This window comes from Lacerta agilis, chromosome 7, assembly GCF_009819535.1.
Source record: "Lacerta agilis isolate rLacAgi1 chromosome 7, rLacAgi1.pri, whole genome shotgun sequence".
In the NCBI taxonomy this organism is placed as follows: Eukaryota; Metazoa; Chordata; class Lepidosauria; order Squamata; family Lacertidae; genus Lacerta; species Lacerta agilis.
Window position 1 is genome coordinate 19,677,608 of NC_046318.1, and position 18,139 is coordinate 19,695,746.

General features: G+C 44.6%; 1 protein-coding gene across 1 annotated transcript in view; it reads left to right on the forward strand.

The window, feature by feature from the left end:
- The window catches only part of LOC117049714 (cadherin-6), a gene marked incomplete at its 5' end in the record, with an annotated part of 45,473 nt that extends 27,547 nt beyond the window's left edge, over positions 1-17,926 (forward strand). The window contains 5 exons of the mRNA XM_033154562.1: positions 520-656; positions 9,500-9,621; positions 12,157-12,274; positions 12,363-12,614; positions 17,027-17,926. Of these exons, the coding sequence (XP_033010453.1) occupies positions 520-656; positions 9,500-9,621; positions 12,157-12,274; positions 12,363-12,614; positions 17,027-17,517 (1,120 nt within the window). The remainder of the gene's footprint in view (positions 1-519; positions 657-9,499; positions 9,622-12,156; positions 12,275-12,362; positions 12,615-17,026) is intronic.
- Positions 17,927-18,139: the final 213 nt, after the last annotated feature.

An 18,139-nucleotide genomic window follows, 5' to 3' on the forward strand; every position in this document is an offset into this window, starting at 1 on the left:
ATCAAATAGGATTTTGCAGGGCCGGCACGTCCATTAAGGCGAACTAGGAAATTGCCTAGGGTGCCAAAATGGAGGGGGCGCTGGCCAGGCTTGGGCGGGGGGCGGGGCGGGCTAGCAGCAGCTTCTCCGCTACAGCAGAGAAACTGCTGCTTGCCTCTCCACCACCCCCACCTCCCGCTAAAGCAGGCTTTGGCAGGGGTGGGCGGCGGGGGGCGCCAGAAGGTGGTCTCGCCTAGGGCGCAAGAAACCCTAGCACCAGTCCTGGGATTTTGGCAAATATACAGTGATGAATTACAAATGTTCCATCTGCTGAAGCAGTTTCCACCGACCAGGATCCTTAGATAAATCCTGCCCAAATCACAGAAGGTATCAAGATGTTGCAGTTCACAATATCAGTACAATAAAATGGGTTTGGTGGGGTTTGTTGTTGTTGCTTGCAATATAGCTGTAGAGTGCACCATAAAATTATTTAAAAGCATTTTTGGAGCGATCTCTAAATGCCTTTGTTTCTATTTTCAGGTATTCTGTAGATCGGCATACTGACATGGACAGAATATTCAACATTGATTCTGGAAACGGTTCAATATTTACTTCCAAACTTCTTGACCGGGAAACATTATTGTGGCATAACATTACAGTAGTAGCTTCCGAGATCAGTAAGTTTTGCATAAACACCATTGCCATAACGAATGCAGCCTTCCAGCTGAGAATGGCTGAAAGGAAGTCAATCTCCATGCTTTGGTTGTTTTGCTGTTATTCATGGAAGTAAACTTTAAAAAAAAAAGCTTCTGTATTTCCCCCCTCTTTCTTTCCCAAGGCTACAGCTTATGAAGAGGCAACTTTGTGCCTGAATGGAAAGGAAATTAGCATGCCCATTTCAGATCAAATAGACTAAAGAAATCCTCCTGGCCATTGGTTAATTAGGATGGCAATTGCTGCTTGTGAGCAGCTGCATAGATTGTACCCCCTCCCCACAAAAAGGGGTACATAATATTGAGGAAGGAGATGGAAATATGCTGTTCTTTATATGTGCCAGCCAAATTCAGCCCTGTAGCATTGACCAAGATACTTAAAAGGCCATCATCTTCAAGTCACTTACTTCTTTCTGTGTTACCCTGTTAATTTCATTAGGGCCAGATTTAATTAGGAGCCCGGAGCCCAGTACATCACTCCTAAATCCACTTACATGAAAGCTATTGTAGATGGGACTTGCTTCCAAGTAGGCAGGCTTAGAGGACTAGCTGAAGGCAGAAACATCAGCCACATTTGTAACCCTTCTCCGTTTCCTGTTTGGTCTGAACGGGGACTCTGGGTTGGGGTGGAGGGGAACACTTCACAATTAGGCGAGTTAAGATAATCAAGTAACTATAGGTTGTGCACAACTAATTAATGAGTCATCTCTATTAATGCCAATGGGTGTCTATTCTAAGTAGGGCTGGCACCGAAGATCTCTCCGTTGAGCTCAGTATTCATTCAGGGAGCCTGTGAAAATTAGGCAGCCTTGTTTAAGCACCCGTTTTCCATGTAAACCTGCTTACCGAACACTTTTTAATCATCTCCAATATTTTAGGCCACATCCAGGTAACTAGATGTCTCGTTAATGGGAGACATCAAAACTTCTTCCAGGGAACCATGGTAACTGCAGTTCTGAGAGGAAAGGGGGAAATGGCAGGCGGCTAACTTGGGTGGCCAGATTAAAAAAAAGAGGACATGCTCCTACACCTTTAATGGTGAGCAGAAGATAAATAATCTCTCAAAATTGCCTCTTCTGGGAGGTTCAGGAGCTCTGTCTTCTGCATTTGGCTACCCTATCACTTACCAGTGATTCTCACTGGGCTACAATGACCAGAATTCTTTAACCCTCACATTTATAGGGATATAGATGTGATCGCTATCTAGCAAAGAGAGAACCTAGGAGGACCTGCATGTGCAAATGTAATTCAGTCAACACTGAGAAGAATCTGTTTTGTTGCATTTGACTCACTGTGAAGCATAGCAGAATAACAATTATTTAATGCCTTCCGTGGCATTAGATAGCTAGATTCTACTGGAAATCTCAAGGCTCTTCTTTGCAGCTCAGCAGGAGGAACAGAGCTGTGTATATCCCATATGTGGGGAAGGGGGGGAAATAAAAAAATAAAAAAAATTGCTCCCAGGCCCTCTCAATTATGTGCCAAGAGAAAAGCTGGATTTTGCACTTGGAATAAATTATTCAAATTGAGCAAATTTGCACAAGCCTCTAATTTTGCATAATTTATTCTTCAGTGTTTTGCATAACTTATTCTGGTTTTGCTAGTCATTGAGGAGTGTGCAAACTCCATCTCTATCTACTGAACATTTGATTCAGTTATTTCTCTGGTTTTTGACATTTAAGCGGGAGTTGCTAATTTAAGGTAGGCTTCAAAGTCTATTCTGAAAACTTGTTCTTTAGAAAGAAAGAAAGAAAGAAAGAAAGAAAGAAAGAAAGAAAGAAAACAGAGATTCTTAGGAAGCCAATTCCTGCATCCAATACCACATTCTGTGATTGTTATTTTTTCTCGTCTCTTGTAAAATTGCTGCATACACATGGATCTGCTTGGTCCTTCCTTTTTCTCATGCATTATGTGTAGCTATAAAATGGGTCACTGAACTCTCTCTGAAAACACCGCTCAAGTCGTCTAGAGAGCAGCAGGGCAAGGCCTGAGCTAGCAAGCCTCAGGTGAATGATCTTTGGTTAGCCTCTCAGAAGGGAAGGAAAGCAACGATGCTTTGCTCCTTGCTCCACAATCTCTACCCGAAAACATTTTACAGAATCTTAAATAACATGTTGACAAGCAAGTAGCTTTTTCTTATTTTCTAGCAGCCACAGTGCCACCTTACCATCTCTTAAGACCACCCTGTTGACTGAGCAGAAAACAGGGGCGGGGGGAACCTTTGTCACCCTGAAGGCCACATTTCTTTCTGGGCAATGTTTCGAGGGCCACCTGCTAGCAGTGAGCAGGGCCAGAGTAACAATAGGGAGATCAAGGAATGTAGGCTTGCTTCCACACACACACAAACACCAGGCAAGCAAGAGGTATTATCTGAGGTCAAGGGCACATTCCAACCAGAGGAAAATCTCCCCTAGCATAAAGCAGGCCCAGTGAGGTGTATGGCTTGGAGAAAGTTCAGAGGGCCAAACGGGGAGAGATGGAGGGCCGCATTCATCCTTCAGGCCTAAAGTTCCCAACCCCTGACCAAGAACATTTGCTAGGTTTGGGGCATTTTATTGCTTTCTGTCCAGTTGTGCATATGCTTGCCCTGCACTGAGTGGAACTTTTACCCAACAGAGCATTCTCTGTTTCTGAAGCCACAAGTGCACACCGTTGTCATGCGCTTCCATGCTGTGAGAAGAAAATTGTCCCCCCCTCTCTCAGCCTGATAATTTATCATCAATAAAGGCACCAGCAGGCACTATGCAAACAGGAAAACTAACTCAGGATCTAAACCTTTTGTTTCACATTCTTTAGATGCTAAAGACTGTGAAACAAAGGGACAGAGGACTCAAGGGGAAGAGAAAAACAGTGCACTCGCTAAGTGAAACAAACAATGAGTAAAACACAGACTATAATTAGCCGACAAATAAGGAAGGGAAGAGAGAGAGCAAATGAGTTTTTAGTAGTTTCTTAAAATGGCAAAGAGGAGGTCAGCCAGACATCTCTTTTTTATTTTTATCAATGCTTCCTCCAGGATAGTAAGTTCCTAGTCTTCAGCTATGTACTGCTAATTTGTAAGATGGTCCAAAAGAAGAAGAAGAAGAGAAGAGTTTGGATTTGATATCCCGCTTTATCACTACCCGAAGGAGTCTCAAAGCGGCTAACATTCTCTTTTCCCTTCCTTCCCCACAACAAACACTCTGTGAGGTGAGTGGGGCTGAGAGACTTCAAAGAAGTGTGACTAGCCCAGCGTCACCCAAGAGCTGCATGTGGAGGAGCGGAGACGCGAACCCGGTTCACCAGATTACAAGTCTACTACTACACCACACTGGCTCTCAGTGTTAATGAGCTCATTGTTCTCTGAAATTGTCATACCATGGTGCTTCCTATGCATGAGAACTACTTTTCTCCACATGGACCCAACATATGGCATGGATCTTTCTCATGGTGCTGGGGTGACATGTAAAGAGCACCTGTGTTTATGACCGATTACTGGCTGTGCAATCAGTCATTATGCTAAGGACTGCATCCTTGGGAGACAGCTGGAGTTTTTACAGGTGTTGGATGCCTCTTGTCCAAACAAGACATCTGTGGATGTTACAGGTGCCACAGGAATATGACCATAACCTGCTCGGCCAATAAAATATAGAATATGGAGCTCCACCATTAGATAATGAGGCCCCATACTTCCTCTAGTGATTTGAAATATGAAGGTTAGAATCATAGAGTTGGAAGAGACCACAAGGGCCATCCAGTCCAACCCCCTGCCAAGCAGGAAACACCATCAAAGCATTCCTGACAGATGGCTGTCAAGCCTCCGCTTAAAGACCTCCAAAGAAGGAGACTCCACCACACTCCTTGGCAGCAAATTCCACTGTCGAACAGCGACAGTGAGTCATGTTAAGTGATTCATGGGCAATTTGCAACTGCCAGGAATGACACCTCGATGCCTTCCATCAGGAAGATTTTGGGCATCAGATGGCAGGACAGAGTTCTGAACAAAGATGTCCTCTCCCAAGCCCAATGTATACACTGGCTTGTTCATGTCCACAGAATGGAAGATGGTGGGATACCCAAGGATGTGCTCTACCAGGAGCTGGCTTCAGGCACCAGACCCATTGGCAGACCAAACTCTGCGCTACAAAGACGTCTGCAAATGTGACAACATGTGGCAGCATCAACCTTGCCGTGTGGCAATCCCTTGCAGATGACTGCAGTGCCTGGAGACAGGTTGTGCTTCCATAACAGTGGCCAAAGGAGGAATGATCGCTGGGATCAGAGTGCAGAGAGGAGAAACGTCATGGTCCAGCTGCAGCAGCACAACCGGACACCTTCATCTTCCCCAGCTGCAACAAAACATGTCTCTCTGATATCAGTCTCTACAGGCACGGCATCTGCTGTAACCTTCCAACGGTTTGACTTCACTCCCAAAGGCGCACTCCTCCTTCGTCTCCCGAGCATAGCTGTCAAGTTTCAGATTTGAAAATAAGGGATCAGCAGTCTCACCTATCCCAGGGACAGTCACATTTCAGTGGTGGGCGGAGCCAGAAGCAAAAGTGGGCGGAGCAGCAATGTAAACTCCAAGCGGGCTTGGGCTCGGAGCGGAGCAAAGAGGAGGGCAGCCAGCAAAGAGGAGGGCAGCCATGTGCTCCGCGCAATGGAGCCCCATTGTCTTCTTGTCTGATCCCGTCAAAATAGGACAGGAAGCAGCAGCTGCTCAAAGGCAGCCAGGCTCCGCCCACCAGCTAACCCTATTGGCTGGCTGAGGGGCTCGGCGGCAACGGATAGGGGCTGATGCAGGGGGAGGAATACACCCCCCTGTAAGCACGGGAAACGGCTCCCACTTGCTTTGAGGGCTGAGGCTTTTCTCTCCAAGTAGGCGAGGTCTTCCCACCCAGTCCCTGGCCAGCAGGGGAGGAGCTGCTTCCATTAAAAACAGGAAATTTAAGGGAAATAAAAAATAAGGGAGAGCAGTGGGAAACTGCTTGAAATAAGGGAGAATCCCGGGGAAAACGGGATACTTGACAGCACTGCTCCCGAGGCAGATTGATGCCAGCCAGAAGCTCCATACTTGCTAAATATCTCTATAGAGGGACCCTTAGCAAAGGAGGAATATTTTCATGGTTATTGTGATGCATACTCCCGACAAACATATGCTTCTCTGTTGGGCAACCTTGACTCACTCACGAGCCCAAGGAAACCAGTGATGGATGCAGAAGTGGGATTCAAGTTGTTCAGTATGCAGCTGCCTTGCAGATGAGAGTTCTGAAGTTGTTTTGAATGATGAATTTTCCACACCTGAAAGCTATGAAAGGTGAAACAGCAAGTGCACCGCAGAAAGCACTTCAAAGCCAAGATCAAGAGAAATTTAGGATTTCAGTCTTTGGTTTGATAGATGCTACATGAATAACTAAGAAAATGTGTGTGTTTGCATAATGCAGCGAGAGGAAGGGAGCCACCTGCTCCATATAGTAACACTTTCCCACTCCTCCCACAAGGAAAAGAAAGAACCAGGTGACAATTAGGTTATACTGAAGAGAACAAAGTTAAGCAATTTATTCATTGAAGAAAAAGAAAATGGGGAGGGACAAGGAAGAGATAAAGAGCAACGAAGCTTAAAGTTTGCGTAAGCATATTGGAAAGTGGTGTTCCTGATAGTTATCGCCCAAGAACAGATTGCTTGCTTGTGGGAGAGAATATTGATTTTGCATTTCTAAGCAGGTTTCTCCTATTGACTTCAACTCTATGTTTTAAAATGTTGCAGCTTTCAGGTTCGCAGCCGTTAAGGCTGCACAAAGAAAAACCTCCACTTGACATGTTTATCCTGCAATTCCGTCGTCCACAGGAAGCCATGGGGAGGGGGGGTGCCGTTAGGAAGCATCAGAATACCCTCTGCCAGGGCAGAGAGAAATAACCCTAAGGTTCAAAGAGGCAATTCAATGCTGAATGCCTCGTCCCTTCTGTAATGGAAGGGGGAAGCTAGAAGAGCCTGCTTATGCCCTTCCTTGCACAACCGTCTTGTAAGGTAGGCCAGTTGTGGCCCAAACAATCCAGTAATGCTCTCACCACACCCCCTATTAACCCTTTCCTCTTTCACCCAGGCAGGGTGAACTATAGGAGGCCAAAACAATTGTGCGTAAAGAGACAATATGTCTTAAAAGAGTCTTGATTTCAAGGGGTCTGAACTGGCAGTGACTGACAAGCAATGAGACCTTGGGGTCATAGTAGATTGCTCGACGAAGACGTCGACCCAGTCTGCAGCAGCTGTGGAAAAGGCAAATTCAGTGCTCGGGAGAGTTAAAAAAGGAATTGGAAATAAAACTGCCAATATCATAACGCTGTTATACAAAACTGTGACAGGACCACGTTTGGAAAATCGTGTACAGTTCTGGTCGCCTCACCTCAAAAAGGATATTGTAGAGTTGGAAAAAGTTCAGGAAAAGGTTCCAAAAAACCGATTTAAGGGTGTGTGGAGCAACTCCTAGGAAGAGGGGGTACAGTGGTACCTCGGGTTACAGACACTTCAGGTTGCAGACGCTTCAGGTTACAGACTCCGCTAAACCCAGAAATAGTACCTCGGGTTAAGAACTTTGCTTCAAGACAGAAATCGTGCAGTGGTGGCAGTGGGAGGCCCCATTAGCTAAAGTGGTACCTCAGGTTAAGAACAGTTTCAGGTTAAGAACGGACCTCCAGAATGAATTAAGTTCTTAACCCGAGGTACCACTGTATAGCATAATGCTAGAACCTGTGGACATCCAGTCAAGTTGAATGTTGGAAGATTCGGGGTGGATAAAAGAAAGTGCTCCCTCCATCGTCAAACTTTGGAACTTGCTCCCATTGGAGGAAATGACAGCCACCATCTTGGATTGCTTTGAAAGAGGATTAGACAAATGCGTGGAGGATAAGGCTATCAAGAAAGGATACCCTGCACTTCCTAACCAGATCTCTCTCGATCTTTCTCACTCCGGAGCTCAGCGCAGCCTGCCCTTTTCCCTGTGAATCATCGAGCCTGAAGAATACTACTGATGAAAAAATAGAGTGGCATCACTGACATAGGGTGACCCCCTGTGACTGGTGGGAGGGAGTGTGGATTTCATCAGGCTCAATGCTTCTGGAAAGACTAGAGGCACGTCAGAGGCAGGGGAGGAATTTGGGAGCGGAGGAGCCCTAAGCTAGATAGGCAACTGGCCTCCCAGGAGCTTGATGGCTCCTAGTGTCACAGATGTTCACAAGATGCACCTCAGTCCTTTAAGACTGCTTGCCTCTTAGGCCAGGTCCAAACATGCAGCAACATGCATGTTACAAGAAAGAAGATTCCACCTAAACATTAGGAAGAACTTCCTGACAGTGAGAGCTGTTTGGCAGTGGAATTTGCTACCAAGGAGTGTGGTGGAGTCTCCTTCTTTGGAGGTCTTTAAGCAGAGGCTTGACAGCCATCTGTCAGGAATGCTTTGATGGTGTTTCCTGCTTGGCAGGGGGTTGGACTGGATGGCCCTTGTGGTCTCTTCCAACTCTATGATTCTATGATTCTATGAAGGTGCAGAGCTCTACATGGGCTGCACCACTTCAGATGGGGATGCCAGTAGTTGAATGCTCCCCTTCATTTTAAAACAACCACCACCTGCAAATGAAAAAGGGGGGGGGAACTAGGTTGGACTAGAACATCTCTCTGGCATGGTACCTGATGCTTCTTCTTCTTAATATGCTCAAATGGGCTTTTTTAATATAGGTGGGGGCAGTAAAAAATGGCATGTACATAATCCACATCTTGAAGTGATGTAGTCCACTCTATCTTCTGTTTTACGCTGCATGTATAGGAATTGTGGGGCTAAAGCAGACGACGAAGGGAAAGTTCTGCTAATGGCTCTTCTGCTGTTCATACAGGGGAAAGGAGGTCTGTGGATGCAGTATTCCTTTCAAAGACACCTGAAGCACATCCTGCCCCTGTAAGAACGATGGGCATTGTAGTTTGTTAAGGGTTGCTGGGAATTTTAGCTCTGTGAGGGGTAAACTACAGCACCCAGAATTCTTTGAGGGAAAGAAAGTGCTTAGAGTGTGCTTTCAAAGTATAGTCTTTAGTGCATACACAGCCTTAAAAAGAACCCTTTGCCTATATTTCAGCTTAAATATATTTCAATTGAAAAAGGATCTCTAATTAAGAGAGAGAGAGAGGTTCTAACAATAACTCATCTCTCTCGCTGCTACCTCTTCTGTGCCTTTCCAGAAGCTTATTGTGGAAAACTTGGGACTTGAAATCAACAAAAGTTTTCTTTCTTTCTTTCTTTCTTTCTTTCTTTCTTTCTTTCTTTCTTTCTTTCTTTCTTTCCTTCCTTCCTTCCTTCCTTCCTTCCTTTCCTTATCAGCTTGTACAGATCTTATATTAGCCAGCACACACATTTAACAGTTGAATCATAAGATTCACAGCTGAAGGGCTTTTTCCATGCAGTAATATTTGATGGTCGGCCACGCAAGAGTGACAGATCAAATTTCAAATGTAAAGACCTCTGTGGGGGTTTCTGGTGGTCTGCTTGGTGGAATTTTATAAAGCCGGATGGATATGAAAGCGGGAGAGGATCGAAGGAGATAAAAATGAGCATAGAATTCCTACCTTTGGTTTAGGAGGCAGTTAGAGATATATTCTGATTGTACCTGCAAATACTTTTAACTCACACAAATAATTTGTGCACGCAAAAAAAAAATGTCGTTCATTGCTTGCATTAGCCTTGTGAATGTATTGCTCCAAACAAGGCAGTGGGTGGGTGGGGAGCGGGAGTCAAACTCATTACTAAAAAGTTTTCACCGGCTTTCTCTTTGTGTCACTACAGACAACCCGAAGGAAAGCAGCCGCATCCCAGTGTTCATTAAAGTCCTGGACGTGAATGACAACGCCCCAGAGTTTGCCATGTTTTACGAAACCTTCGTCTGCGAAAACGCAAAGGCCGAGCAGGTGTGCGGTTTGCGCTTCATAACGAATAAGTACAAGATTTATAGACGTGGTCTGTGTTATGGTGCCAACAGCATTGTGCCTGTGAGCTGGCACTATGCATTGCGAAGGAACTTACAGTGATGCTGAGGGAAATGAGAACGTGACTATCTTTCATCGGCTTGTGACTGGCATTCCCTCAGGAGCTGATGTGAGGTGGCACAGCATGTCACAGAGTTCAGCGTGGCTCCTTCTTGAACTTCAGTTTGCTGGCTCCATGTTTTCCTTTAATTTGCTCTGTTTGATGCTTCTCTTGATGAATCCCTTGCAGGTTTGATACGAAAGGCACATATTTGAAATTAGCCCTGTAGCCACCTGACTCAAGTATTTGCAAGATCTGGGTGCGGAATGAGACGAAAGATTGGGGTCTTCTTCTTTTTTTAATGGACTGTTGGGTGTATGGCAGATTGCCCGGGCATTCTGTGCCCCAGAAGAAAGGCAGTCTGTATATTCATAAATATGATTATTAAAAAGCAGACAGGATGGGGTAAAGATATGGGATAAAGTATCACCATCTCCACCCCAAAGATCCCTATCTCTGTTCACTCCAATCCCCAACCTTGTCAAGTTGAATAGCAAAGTCTGAACGGGACTTCTAAATGTGTTCCACGGAGTGCATTTAGAAACCTACCAAGTTTCCCAGTCTTGAGGTGGCTTGCAAGCGCATTCAGCTGGGCACAGAAACCCCCTTCAGCCCATCTCTCTCAACATGGGAAAGTTTGGGGAGGAACAGGTATAATAGGGTTGCCCTATGTCCGGAATTTCCCAGACATAGCTGGGATTTGGCCATCAGGAACTGTATCCGGGTGGAAATCACTGAAATGTCCGGGAAAATGCAGACGTATGGCAACTCCTGTCGGCAGTGTGGGTTTTTTTGGCGATTTCCCTTTTTTTTGAGATTTTGCAGAAAGAAGCTCAACAAAAAGCTCAACAACTTCTCCGGGTTAATCAACAACTTTTGTGTTTGGATTTTCACCTTTTGAAATATGGCAACCCTAAGGTGTACCCTGTCAGGATTAGGGTCCTGGCACCCCCCCAGGACTTTCCTGGTATGCATGCTTAGCCTCTCAGGGCATGTAAAGAGTTCAGCAGAGTAACTCAGCAGGGAGTTGGCAGCAAGTGAATCACCCGAATATGCTTTACTGAAGCATTTCCATAAGCATAGCGGTTACAAGTCCTCAGTCAGATCTCTGGCTGGGTGCATAGCTAAAAAATAAAAAATAAAAACAGTAATGAGAGACACCATGGAACTACATGGCTTGAAAACGATAGAAAGACTGACTGACTTTCACACCTGCATGCAGCTATATAAGGAAGGCTCTGGAACCTTCTGGTCAACAATGAATACTAATGAGTCACTACAGTACATTTAGCATCTAGGAAAAACGGTGGACCATTATTAGGCCGTGACATGCCCAACACACACAGGGCTTGTGCACCTGGACACTTGCTCCCCCTAGACATTTTCTTTATGTTCGTGGACATTCTTTTGAACATATGAAGAGGACTGTAGAGGCGAGCCTATCCCCTGCAGGCAAATGTAGCCTTCCCTACCTTTGCAGGCAGCCCAGAAACATGGTGGAGGTAACTTAAATCTTCCACTCGGTCGCCACTTCATTAAAACAGAAATTATTATTATTATTATTATTATTATTATTATTATACCCCACCGATCTGGCTAGGTTTCCCCGGTCACTCTGGGCGGCTCCCAACAGAACACTAAAAACAGAATAAAACTTCAAACATCAATAACTTTCCTAAACAGGGCTGTCTTCAGATGTCTTCTAAAAGTCAGATAGCTGTTTATTTCTTTCACATCTGATGGGAGAGTGTTCCTCAGGGCAGGTGCCACTACCGAGAAGGCCCTCTGCCTGGTTCTCTGTAACCTTGCAGTGAGGGAACCTCCAGAAGGCCCTCGGCGCTGGACCTCAATGTCCAGGCTGAACGATGGGGGTGGAGACGCTCCTTCAGGTATACTGGACCAAGGCCGTTTAGGGCTTTAAAGGTCAGCACCAACACTTTGAATTGTGCTCGGAAATGTACTGGGATCCAATGTAGGTCTTTCAGGACCGGTGTTATATGGTCTCGGCAGCCACTCCCAATCACCAGTCTAGCTGCTGCATTCTGGATTAGCTGTAGTTTCTGTGTCACCTTCAAAGGTAGCCCCACGTAGAGCGCACTGCAGTAGTCCAAGCGGGAGATAACTAGAGCATGCACCACTCTGGCGAGACAGTCTGTGGGTAGGTAGGGTCTCAGCCTGCATATCAGATGGAGCAGGTAGAAAATCCCTGTATGAAACATGTATTCCTGAGCAGCTCTTAGAGAACAGCATTTCTTTGCTGGAAATCTCAACCGCTGCTATCCATTTGGCACGCTGCTTCGAACTCATTGCTCTAAGGTTATTTATGGAATAATAAGGTGTGAACAAGGTCTTGGTGTCAAAGAGCCTGGCTGCCACAACGATGGTAATACAATAACACCATTGTCATTTTTTTTTAGCTCATACAGACCTTAAGTGCTGTTGACAAAGACGACTCTTTCGGCGGACACAAATTTTCCTTCTCGCTGGCTCCCGAAGTAGCCAGCAGCTCCAATTTCACCCTCCAGGACAACAGAGGTAATGCTTGTCTATCTGCTTTGTTCTCTTTGGGGTCTTGGACTTTCAGAATGAACATGCTGTTTACAATGCTTGTGGTTCTCTCCAGATAACACAGCCGCGATCTACACAAGGAGAACCCGGTATAACAGACACGAGATGAATATCTACCTCCTGCCCGTGGTAATATCGGACAACGACTACCCGATTCAGAGCAGCACGGAAACCGTGACCATCCGAGTGTGTGCCTGTGACCAGAGAGGGAAAATGCTCTCTTGTAACGCCGAAGCGCTGATCCATCCAACCGGACTCAGCACAGGCGCTCTGATCGCGATTCTCCTCTGCATCATTATACTGCTAGGTAAAGGAGTCGCTTGAATTGCAGGAGGTGGGGAGAGAAGCTCACCGTGTCCATGGATGGAGCATGCCTGTGTGCTACACGTTAACAAAGCCATGGGGATGTAACGCTGTAGTCATGGGCACAGTCAGGATTTAGGTTAGGGGGGCATGACACCCACCTGCCATCATCCTCTGCCTGACTCTGTCTAGCAGATTCGGAAGGAGATGCCTTGAAATTACTTTCTTTTCACCCCAAGTCCTCGGTCAAAATATTCAGTCATTTGAAAACTGGGAAGTTAAACAACAAAATCAGCGACCGCCTTTCGTGTGGTTAACAAGTCTCTTTTGTGAAACTACAAAGAACAGGCCTTTTTCATCTTTTTCTTTTTTTTAAATCTAAACTAAAACAAGTTTCCTCAAATTTGCTGATAACCTTTTCAACACTCCCTTCTCAAATTCCTCTTATTTTCTGATCAAGTTTTCCCCCCTGTGAACACTCAGTAAGCATTGCCCATTTCTGCTTTTAGTTAATTATTTTTATTTATTTACTTGAAGGAGGGAGCAGCCTTCCCCTACTCCTGGCTACACCCATGACCTTAGTTATCCAGTGTCATCGGAGAAGTGATCTCATTTGAATTACACAGGGTTTTTGTACTTCCTTCCGGGATCCTCCCCGGACACCTATGAGAATTTAATCTGTAGTGACCCCAAATATACAGATAACACAACCACCTCCGCTGTACACTTCTGCCTTGGTCATACATAGGCCAACCACAATCAGAAACCACTGCAAGCACCTGAGCTGTCATGCCACGGTCTAAGCCACCATACACACATGTCCACTAAACTTTAACTTCTACATGAGCACATTCACCCGCTAATCACAACATGCAGCAGATACACACTGACCCAAATTTACACAGTCCCAAAGCTCACCAGTGAATGAAGTTGCGATTGTATCAACTCCTTGACTCCAGTAACACAATATCTCAGTTTACCCAAGTTACTCTATCGACTCTTGGCACCTACCATCCTATTTTGTGTTTTAATTGTTGTTGTTTTTACTGATTGTCCAATATTGTTCCAATAACAGCCTTTTTGATTTTATCCAATTAATACAATTATTAAAACCAATTATTCATATACCAAATTATACAGTTTAGTTAAAGTGGCCTCCTCACCTGCTAGATTTGATGGCTCCCTCTTTGCTTTTCATTTTCGGCGTTCCAAAATCTTAATCATTTAAATTACATTCCCTTCAAGATAATGGTTCCCTTATACGTATTGCAATCTTACAGTTTCAATTCGCGTTAATATATTAATTGACGTATAAAGTTTCAAGCGAGGTACTCGGTCTGTAATCATTGTTCTTTCCTGCATGTAGTATTCCCCTCCCCTCATGATGTTGTCCCAACCATATATAGTGTCATGTCCTTTGTTCTTCCAACTGTTGATATTTCCCTTCATGACTTGGGGGAAGCGGTTGTCTCAGTTTTCCAAAAGCTTCTGCGTCGCTTCGCCCCGTGATTCGGGAGCTTGTTGGAGACCCCTTCATTCCAACAAATAAACTGTCCTCGCCTCCCCGCTGCAACCTAGGAAGAGCGGTCTGATTCCCAACTGCCAGGGATCAATAGGAAAACCTATTGTAGCTGGCAGATTCTTCCCCGCTTTCCGCTGAAAATTTATAATTGGTTACCTTTCCTGTTAGATTACGTTCCAAATTGTCTCAGTCTCCTTCACATTCCTTTGAAAATAACAGAGACCGGGGGTGGTTTCGTTCTGCATTCCAAACTTCCACCACCACCCCTTTATCATCATCCTATTTCTAATCCATGGGTAGGCAAACTAAGGCCTGGGGGCCAGATCTGGCCCAATCGCCTTGTAAATCCGGCCCGCGGACAGTCCGGGAATCAGCGTGTTTTTACATGAGTAGAATGTGTCCTTTTATTTAAAATGCACCTGTGGGTTATTTGTGGGGCATAGGAATTCGTTCATTTTTTTCTTCAAAATATAGTCCGCCGCCCCGCACAAAGTCTGAAGGACAGTGGACCAGCCCCCTGCTGGAAAAGTTTGCTGACCCCTGTACAGCAGACTCATCATTGCCCAGGGAAATGAGACTCCACAGTTCTTCCAAAGACTTTGCTTTTTGTGTGGTGGGAGCTTCTCATTGCACACATAAGCCCATCCCACAAAGAGCAACTCTTTGGGCTCTATCAGAGGGCATTACGGAAGACAGGTCAGGTTTGGGGAATCACCTTGTTGAGCTGTGCAGGAAGTAACTTGTAGGTAGTGTTGGATTGTTTGTGTCCCAGGCATAGCCCTGAAGTGGAAGGAGGGTCGATCATTCACTGGCTTTCAATTAAACAACTGCTTTAGCCATTGTATCTTTCTCAATCCGCTTTCATGCTTTGTTTAGGCAATCTCAACACAATGTGAAACAAAGGCATGGGAAGAATGGAACTACAATTTCTATTTTTAGCTTCGACAAAAGGCAGATTTTTATTTTGCTGTTTCCCCCACTCCCTCGGCTGCATGGCGGATTTCACTTTCAGCCCAAGAAAGCCTAGCCTATTTATTGCAAAATCCCAGATAATGCTAAGAACTGCTGAGGGTAGTAGGGAGGGGGGGGGAGAGAAACAGCTCAGCTTTACATTTATTTTGTTGAGCATTAGGAGGGCTTATTTTAAAAGTTCACTTCAGAAGAGAAACTGAGCATCAAGAACAGGGTTATATTTGGAGCTGAGTCAGTGGTTTGCACAAATCCCATTTGAATATTCATTTCTTTTTAGTAAAATCTCATTCATAATGACATTAGCGAGGCAGAATAAAAAAAACAAAAACAGATCGGCTCTGGGATTTTGAGCTGTTGTGTACTGGATAACACAGAGCACAATGTTTAGCAAAGGCAATTTGGAGGATGGTTTAGAATTTATAGTGGATGCATGATAGCAGCTGCAGTCCCAGGACACCTCTGCCCTCTGTCCCCATCTTATGCAGCCCTCAACACATCTGGAAGCTCCTTCCTTCCTTCCTTCCTTCCTTCCTTCACTTCCTTTTTGTTTGTTTCCTCATTATTTTTCCTGGCTCTTAAAAAACATTCCCTTTTCTTTCTGTGTGATTTTGGAACATTTAGAAAGGGCAGTACAGTGGTACCTCAGTTTAAGAACAGCCCTGTTTACGAATGATTCGGTTTACAAACTTCGCACAAAAGGAAGTAGTGTCCCAATGGAAGGGCACCGGCGACGGGAGGCCTCATTAGGGAAAGCGCGCCTCGGCTTAAGAACAGTTTTGGTTTAAGAACGGACTTCCGGAATGGATTAAGTTCGTAAACCGAGGTACCACTGTATTTTTACAAGTTATAAAAATAACTTGATGCCTTTTTAAAAGAACTTTATTTACTGGTCATATTTATTTATTTATCTATCTATATCCTTGTATGCTGTATAACGAGGTGAATTAAAATTAGGAACTGCAACACATGTTCCTTATTGTTTTCTCAAGGAAAGGGGGGGGAATCCAATTTTTACTTTTTTTTTCACCTATAATACGGCTAATGTGGCATTTCATCTGAAAAGGTGCACTCTTTTGCTCTGTGTGTGAGAATAATAATAATAATAATAATAATAATAATAATAATAATAATAATAATATACCACCAGAGGTCTCAGGGCATTCCCTTAAATAAATTCCAAAGCATTTCTGTCATTTGGCATTAGTCATTTTAAGAGTCAACTTGTTTCTTTTCTTTTCTTTCCATGTGCCTTGAAATTGCGCTTGTGATTTCATAAGGATCATTTCCACACTGCGCAAAGTAAAACAAAAACCCCAAAGCAACGTCTACCGCTGACAAAAAAAACAACAACTGCTCTTCATCTTCCTTTTAGCTTGAAATCTGGTTTCCTCCTAATACTGTGTTTCTCCTAAAATAAGACACCGTCTTATTTATTTATTTTTTGTTCAAAAAAGCACAGTATGGCTTATTTTCAGGGGATGTCTTATTTTAACCATGTCGCATCGGTACACTGCATAGCCATGCCTCCCCAGGCTGTTTTAATGGGAGGTACCACGTCACTATGGCTTATTTTCGGGGTATGGCTTATTTTTGGGGTATGGCTTATTTTTGGGGAACGGCTTATATTTCGCAAATGCATAGAAATCCTGCTATGGCTTATTTTATGGCTATGTCTTATTTTAGGAGAAACAGGGTATTTACCCTCCCTGCAACCTCCAGTGCTCACAGTAGGATTGGCTGCAGTGTGAGACTGTGCATTTGGAGTGGGCAGTTTGACAGAGTTTCTTATAAAAGACAACATTCGAGCAACACATATATATATATATTGCCGATTCTATTTTTGTTCTTAATTGGGCAGCAAATGAACTCTTCCTCCTCCTCGGCATTCACCGACGCTGCTTCTTGGTTTTTTTTCTTTCCAGTTACAGTGGTGCTGTTTGCAGCCTTGAGACGGCAACGGAAGAAAGAGCCTTTGATCATTTCCAAAGAGGACATCCGAGACAACATTGTCAGTTACAATGACGAAGGTGGCGGAGAGGAAGACACCCAAGCGTTTGATATTGGCACGCTCCGGAACCCTGAAGCCATAGAAGACAATAAACTGCGACGAGACATTGTGCCAGAAGCTCTTTTCGTGCCGCGTCGGACTCCAGTGGCGCGGGATAACACCGACGTCAGAGATTTCATTAGCCAAAGGTTAAAGGAGAATGATTCGGATCCAACAGCGCCCCCTTATGACTCATTAGCAACCTACGCATATGAAGGCAATGGCTCTGTGGCAGAGTCTCTCAGCTCCTTGGAGTCGGTGACCACGGATGGAGACCAGGACTATGATTACCTCAGTGACTGGGGTCCGCGGTTTAAAAAGTTGGCCGACATGTACGGTGGGACAGACAGCGACAAAGACTCTTAATACGTTGCCTTTTTTCCATTTTCAAGAAACAGCATTGAAATGTGTGGCATTGCTACGTCTTTCTATTTATCCCACAGTTATTTGAAAGGGTCCTCTACCAGTTCGAATAGTTTCCGTGACTGCAGTCTTTGTGGATCCAATGTCATCCTCTCCGACCCCCCAAATATAATTTGAACATCCAAGAGGCAAATAATGTGGTGGGTGGAGGGGGGGAGTAGGGAAGAAAATTTCCTTATTTTCTGTGCAACCCTGTATACCAAAACAGTCAAAGAGGCACAATGGCAGGGAGATGGAGGGACAATGGAAACGGAATAACAGTTTTAACTTGTTCTACTTTATCTTCTAAATTGGATTATCTTACTCTTATATTTCACCAAATAATCTCACTGTATTTTAATTACGCAGCTCAGACATGTTTTCCGCAGATTATGTCTTGAAGCACCCCATTGTAAGGAAGCATTGTGGCTTAGTTTAAGTATTATAGCGAAAGGAGCGGGGGTGTAGCTCTTTTAAAAAGCCACAATCTGCTGACAAGGAATACTGTATTTAAAAGGATCTAGTGGCCATTCAAGCACAAGTGTCGGTTTTGAACTGGTCACTTGGTTCAAAGTATTAAAATGGT